This window comes from Limulus polyphemus, unplaced genomic scaffold, assembly GCF_000517525.1.
Source record: "Limulus polyphemus unplaced genomic scaffold, Limulus_polyphemus-2.1.2 Scaffold10556, whole genome shotgun sequence".
Taxonomy (NCBI): Eukaryota; Metazoa; Arthropoda; class Merostomata; order Xiphosura; family Limulidae; genus Limulus; species Limulus polyphemus.
The window spans coordinates 6,805-14,522 of NW_013676166.1; the positions used below are offsets into that span (position 1 = coordinate 6,805).

The 7,718-nt window shown below is 32.9% G+C and overlaps 1 protein-coding gene across 1 annotated transcript in view; it reads right to left on the minus strand.

Moving 5' to 3' along the window:
- LOC111083657 overlaps positions 1–5,837 on the minus strand; it is a gene marked incomplete at its 3' end in the record, with an annotated part of 11,898 nt that extends 6,061 nt beyond the window's left edge. The window contains exons 1-4 of the mRNA XM_022380301.1: positions 5,777–5,837; positions 4,819–4,903; positions 4,101–4,168; positions 1,171–1,246 (exon numbers count right to left, since the gene is read on the minus strand). Coding sequence (XP_022236009.1) covers positions 1,171–1,246; positions 4,101–4,168; positions 4,819–4,903; positions 5,777–5,832 — 285 coding nt within the window. The remainder of the gene's footprint in view (positions 1–1,170; positions 1,247–4,100; positions 4,169–4,818; positions 4,904–5,776) is intronic.
- Positions 5,838–7,718: the final 1,881 nt, after the last annotated feature.

Consider the following 7,718-nt stretch of genomic DNA (forward strand, 5'->3'; position numbering starts at 1 on the left):
TCGTGGATTGGGTACCAGGTTTAGGGCTTAGGGAAAGGTTACTAGAAATAAAAGTGGAAGTCGTAATTTCAGTATAGGTTAGACATTTAGGCAAAGGGTCACAATTAGAGTTTGGGACAGTTCCAGGAGAAACAGGGTTTGGAAGTGTAGTAGAGGTGTGGCATACAGATGTATGCTCTTTGTGTTGAGGGTTTTTTAATGAGATAGGGGTATGGGGGAAAAAAGAGGTTGGAGGAGATTTAGGACTAGAGGTGTTTGGTTGGTTTACGCTGGAGTATTCAATATTAGTTTGTAGGCGAGGAAGAATAAAGTCGGTAATAAAGAAGGGGAAATTACAGGATAGGGTAACGATTCCTTTGAAGGAAAGGTGTAAACTAAGAAATGTCTCCTGCTTTCAAGTTTCAAGTTAGTGTTGTAAAGGAAAGACAATCGTGGGTTACGTCGACATAGATCATGTGCGAGAGCGTTGAATTTGTCAATTTTGTGATTTAAAGTGTCAGTAGTACAGACTTGTCTTAGAAAGAGATTATCAGTATGTCTATTAACGTCACGGTAAATAACGCTTGAGAAACATACGCGAAGGTCAGTACGGAGAGTCAAAACATGTAACAGTAAGGCTTGTAGATCATTAAAACAGTCATAAGCAGTCGTTGAGTTCCGTTTGAGGTCGTTAGTTCCAACATGAGGAATTACGTATTTTACAGTCTGTGGCAGTAAAGATATAGATTCTAAAAGGTCAAGTGAAGTGGCTCCACTAATGGATTTAATTAAAACATGTTAGTCTTTAACGTAAAGAAGTTGTTGATACAGGTACTTAATAATATAATCCCTAAAAATGGCAATGTAAGGTAAAAGAAGAGGTCCGTGGTCCATGAGTGGAAAATCAATTTTGATAAAAGAGTTAGCACAAAGGATCACATATAAATGTAATAGACTTAAAATAAGACCCAAAACTCGAGCGCTTTCTAATAGTTCACTATTCTTCTTCTGAGTTTTGGGTCTTATTTTAAGTCTTTTACACTTTATATGTGATCCTTTGTGCTAACTATTTTATCAAAATTCACTTGTCAGGAAATTGACTACGGACTACTATTAAGCCCCGGAAACTTAGTACATTCATCACTAAGTAACCACCTAATTCTACACTGAATAATAGTAAATAACATTTACCATAAAAGGTGATATCAAAGAGCTCGCCAAAATGATAGTTGAACTTTCTTCTGCTAATCCAATGGAAGCCATGATACTAGGTTCACACAAAGAAAAATTATAGAAAAGTAACATTATACTAGCTGCAAATAAAGGCAAAGATAATAATATTATATTAAGTGTAAATTACGATAGAGGTAAGCAATGGAAGCCATGATACTAAGTTCACACAAAGAAAAATTATAGAAAAGTAACATTATACTAGCTGCAAATAAAGGCAAAGATAATAATATTATATTAAGTGTAAATTACGACAGAGGTAAGCAAAGGAAGACATTGTAGTAAATGTATATGAAGGAAATATAAATAACTTTTTAAATTGAATCTATTTTGCTTGCTTACCTAAAACAAAACATAGATTTAAAAAGCGAACATGTTTGAAGTAGTATACATAATTATATTCACTGGTTTTCTTACATTGACAGTTATAGTTCTCAGCTTTACCGTAATTTTCTAATTATAAACCACACCTTCTACAAGTCATCATTCCCAAAAAACAAATGAACAAAAATACAAATTCGTGTATTAACCGCATCTGAGTATAAATCGCTGCTGTAGAACAGCTGTTGTCGAGTTACTGGTAGACTAACATGAAAACATATCACATATAGTACACGTGCTTTTTCATAACAGTTATTTCTTTCTACTAAAAAAAATAAAATAAAATATGAAAATAAAAGAAGAAATATTGCAATACTATATTATATTACGTTGTTTTTTATACAGAAAATTGTCTATTTCGCCTCCAGTTGTAAACGTCTTTCTCGCGGGGATCACCTCGACAAGCTTGGTTGAATTGTTATTACTTAGTTTGAAAGCCAGAAAAATTATAACAGTTATAGGACATTGTTTGCTTTTTGTGTATTTTATTCTGTGTTCTTAGTTCATTATTTAATCAAACAACAATTATTTAGTGGGTTTGAGCCGAAATGCATGATCGAAGCGTATTACGACGTTGCCGGCAAACTTTTCATGCAATTTAACCAAAACGTTATCAATAACATAAAATTTGTAGAGCTTTTTCTAAACAATATATTAATGTATAAGTCGCACTCATGTATAAACTGTATGTTATGGTTTTGTAAATAAAAGTTGTGCATAAACCGCGGTTTATAATTGGAAAATTACAGTAATAGAATGGTATATGATAGATAATATAACCATTGTTCCCAGGGTGTATTTGGATGTTGAAATTTATCACGTAAATGTGCATCAGTTGAAAACGTAGTTAAAATATCTTGGGGGAAACAAAAAGGCTTGAAGAAAGACCTAGACTTAAAAGATATGTTTAGTTTCCTACAATGTGTTAGGCTGATCAGTGCAAATTGCAATGGCAGTTTCAATGAATTTATAATTCTTGTTATGTTCACACATTTTGTAATGTATGTCTTTATTTATTATTAAGATTAATCTGTCTTATATTTTTCGATTCGATTGTACAGAGATAATAATATATAGTTCAAGTTTATAACTATATCATGATCATCATTTGCACCAATGTATCAGATCATCGTTTTGTACATTTATAAATGTATATATATATTTGTAAAGTTTTATCATGTGATAAAAGAAAACTAGGCCAGCTTGATTAAAATATGATTTCAATAACGGATGTTTAAGAATAATTATAATATATGGAATCTGTCTATTTAGCTGGTTTCAGATTATAACGTTTCTAACGATTTATAATAAACATTGTAGTAGAATAATTATTATTTAATTATAGTGCCATAAAAAACTTCTAGCTTGCATAGGAGCAAACTTTATTTTACTATTATATATTTAAACTTATTTACTTTTCGCTTTTGAAATGTGTGAAACAAACCGCAAAAACCTCAACAGAAGTGCGAGGACTTGAGTTCCTAAGAGATTATTATTTGCTGGATCTTACACCTATATGGATATTAATAAACTGTGAATGTGCACAACAAACTTCCACATTTTGTGTTTTACGTGTATTACACAAACATACAGATTTTCTAAAAATATTATATAAACAAATTTGAACAAATCATGGATCTCAAAATATAGTTAATGCAACGTAAATAATTCTTTGTTAAGCTAAACAATACTAGAAAATATTCACAAGACTCGAGAAGACTTTATAGTTTTATTTCCTTAATTGTTTCGTGGTATTGAAATGAACAGCGCTGCTAAAATTAAGTCTCCTTTTTCAGTCCAAGATTTTTCATTTGTGTTCTTTTACCGATAAAGGCTTCAGCACTCATTAATTTCATTAGTTACAAAAGCTCCTTGATATGGTGTCTTCAGATTTTTCTTCCAGATTCATAAATCTTTAAAATAGTTAAATATTTCTATTTAAGTTCTTTTATAAGAATTTGAAAATCACTGGCCGTTATCGATCTGATAATCGGGTTATCATGTTAGCTAGACTTGACTCAGTGCTAGACTATCTGCTAAAATCAGGCTCATGTTTGACAAATCCATCTTTCACGGGCATATCTATAAGGCGTGCATCAGTTGTTTGTCATGATTTTGGAGTATTTATTTTTCAGACTTCTTTCCAATAAAGTATTGTGTCATGTAGGTTTTAGATTTTCACAATCTCAAAATATACACTGGAAACTCGATGATCAGATGATGTAAGTGGGTGGGGGATATACTATATCAGCTGCTATTTCAGATATATATAACTTACGAAAATTCTTCTCCTTCAGAAGTACGTAGAATCTTATAGTCTCATCTCTTTCAGAATTATTCGAACACAACCATCTTTTCAATAGTTTAGTAATTTGTTGTTGTATTAGTGATGAAGCTGTGAATTACAATTCTTAGTATACACCGTTAGTGCTTAGATATGTAGATTGACTAGTTACTTTTCCATATTCACTCAAGTTTTAAAACAAAGGAAATTAAAAAAATTTGTTTACCTGGCTAGGCTAATGAACATGATAAAGTTAAAAGTCAAACCAGCATTGCCACGAATACTTTCAACGATCTGAAAAACACAAGAACATGTGATCGAAAAAAATATTATTATGGAGATAATTTATATGTATTTGTATATATATATATATATATATATATAAAATATAAATACATTGTTTATTTCTATATAATATAACGCTGTTTAATTTGTATTTGTATTATATATCCATAACAAGGCTACTAAAGTTTATTTGTTGTTATGCACGAATCTATACATTAGGTTGTCTGTGCTATGCCCACCAGAAAGATCCAACCCTGAAATTTAGCGTTATAGGCCTTCAAGCTTACTGCTGAGCCCATGATACATAGCTTCAGAGGCTTGTTAGGCATATGTACTATTTTTCCTGTCAAATTATATGTCTTTTCACATACTCTTCATACAAACTACGAATACTTTAGAGAAATAGAAACATGAAATTACAAATATCCAACCCTATTTTCATTACCATCCGACTGTGCATTCGTTATTACAGAAAGGCAGTCTCTTCAGGTTGTAAGACATGATTCCTCATGTAACGTAGACAAGATATATTTGTGTTTCATAAGAAAAGTAGCGGTACACAAATTCGTATAAGTTATTGTAATAACACCTTTTCTTTCTGAATTTATTGGAATCAATTTTTACTAACTTAATAATTTTTTCGTCTTTTGGAAACCGACCTGAGCAACAGTCAATCTTGCTGTCACTGTTTCAAGAAACTGGTGTTGCATCGCTCTAAAAGTCGCTAAAATGTGGGGACTGTCCCTGCAGAAAAACGAAAATTATGTCTATAGCTTATTACAACTTATCCAGTCCAATCTCAATAACTATACGACTTGCTTTTCTTTCATTTATCTTATTATTTGAAAAACAAGTTGTATAACTTGCAGTGTTTAATGATTCAGAAGGTTTGTAAATAGAACTTATGTAGCTCATACAACATTAAAATGGCTCCTCTCGTGAAAACAGTTATTGTAGAGTGAAAAAATTTCCTCACTAAGGTTTGATTAAAACAATCACTTTTAAATACTCATGTAGTATGTGTTGTACTTCAAACATTTCACTCTTAAACATATATTTAAGTAAATTCTAAGACAATTACAACGAATATCTTTCTGATGAAATGTAAAATTTAGATATAATTAAATTGATTTCTAGAGCAAAAAATCTGATATGTAGATCTAAAATATTTCTAGTAGTTCAACAACATAAAAATACAAAAACAATCTACTCAAGCGTCGACTGCTGGTAAGTAGTTTAAAACTTTAAGTGCAGCCTGATCACAGACAACTAAAACAAATCACAACTTGAGGATCTTTGAAGACGATATTTTAAACAGTCTGTAAATGGACTCATCCTAGAGTTGATATTTCAATCTGTTTGAAAGTGGCATTTAATGAAAAGTTGTGCATCTCCGACCAAAACCTGTTGACACGTTCATGAACAAACGCATAAACACAATCACATTTATGTTAGTAGGTTTAATTGTTGAAAAAACAATCCAGATAATTTTCTTTTCATGTTTAATATCAATTTTGATAACCTTTCTATAGCTGTTACCAAGTCAATACACACTTGGAACTAAACTTGGGTGTACAATAAATATGAATTAAAATAACTTTAACTGTGATAGCTCACCCTTCTTTGTTGTCCGGACAATCTGATTGGTTACGATAGAACACAGAACACGACATAACTCTGAGGAAAAGATAAATTCCTTATTAATAATGTAGTTCTAACCTAATTTCAGAATTAATCATAACACAGAAATATTTAAATGGCAATCATAATTTTAACACTATGTATTTATAGACAGATAGAAACATTTGTTTTGTAAATTTCTTAATTCTGACTGTAATATATTAAGCAAGTTTTCCTTGGATCAGACTTTAAATACAACTAAATTCAGGAACAATATATTTATTATCATAAAAGTTTCGATGATTCACCATCATCAAGATGTTCTTGCACTTATTCTAATACATCACTAATGAAAGGACAGTTTAATAAGCGATTTGATCAAGCTAAGCTTTTTAATGAGTTTCTATTTTAACCATTTTGAAATGATAGACTAGAGAGAAGGCAGCTAGTCAACACTACCCACCCCAACTCTTGGGCTACTCTTTACCAATGGAAAGTAGGCTTGACCGCCCACACGGCTGAAAGGGCTAGCATGTTCGGTGATGGGATTAAAACCCGGAACCCTCAGATTGCAAGTCAAGTGCCTTAACCACCAAGGCATGCCAGGCCTTAAAAGTATTTCAATTACAACCATGTATTACTGAGAATTTTTAAACAAAAATCAGATATTTCAGACAATATTTAAACAGCAATAAAAAATATAAAATACACAACATATATTTAAATAACCAGACAGTGTTAAAAAACTTTAAACAAACACCAGGTATTCCTGCTCATTTCAAGTGTACACTGAATAAAAAGGGTCTACTTTGAAAAACGTTTGCTTTATCGTGTGATTTTTTTTTGTTGTAAACAAAAACAAGACATGTTGATTTAAATTAGAACCAGACATCTTTAGAATATGCAAATCAGCAAGTTACATGGCAAGCATAGCCGATACAAAGTCATGGTAGGATGTATGTGTATCAGAACTACATTTTGACATTCTTAGGCACTGTGATGACACAAAAAATTGATCGCGTTTATCAAGGGGACGTAACAGCCCTTTCTGACATAAAAGGCTCATGGGATAAAATCATAAAGACGTGTTTAGATTGAAGATTTAGATTTTCCAAGATGAGGATATTCATTATACTTAGTGACATTGAAGAACAGAGGAATCTGAATCCGTTTCGGACACCAGGACCTTTCTGATAGATATCCGTAACAAGTCCTACCCCAACTGTAGTAAGTAAACTGCGTCGTCTTATAATAGGTGAGAATCCACGGATACAAAGGTCAGTGAGCAGAAGACATCCTCGTGTCTTAGGCAATAATACGCAACAACATAATCAAGAAGGATCTTTGTCTGGAAACATGGCCAACAGAGTGTTGGTTCAACAAGATAAGGTGTCCAGTGATGCCTCTCGTTGAATCGTCGCATACGGATAGATATTCATGTTTTTTTCATACGAAGACGTACGGCTAAGTCACCAGACGCAGCGCTATAGATTTCTGTGCGATCGGACTGTTGAAAGAACGCTAAGTAGTCACTTAGGTGAGATTTCTTTAAGAGCAAAGCCATATTGAGAAATATGCTGTGCCATTTGCGAGGAATCGAACCCCAGACTATAGCGTTGTAAGTCCGTGAACTTACCGCTGTCCTACTGGGGGATAAAGGCGTACAACTAAATGGATAATGGAAGGCCAGCACGGAAGGTTGATATGTTTTGGACAGGGCAGCCTATTGATGGAGCCTAAAAACTATAGTCCAGGGCTATTGTCAAGATGCACTGTCGTCAGATAAACCATGATCGGCCATGGCAAAAAGAATTGTAACGACGTAGTGTGGCCGCAAAATCGTTTTAATATAAGGTACTCAATCCTGAATGACCGGCATGGCCAGGTGATTAGGGCGCTCGACTCGCAATCTGAGGGTCGCGGATTCGAATCCCCGTCA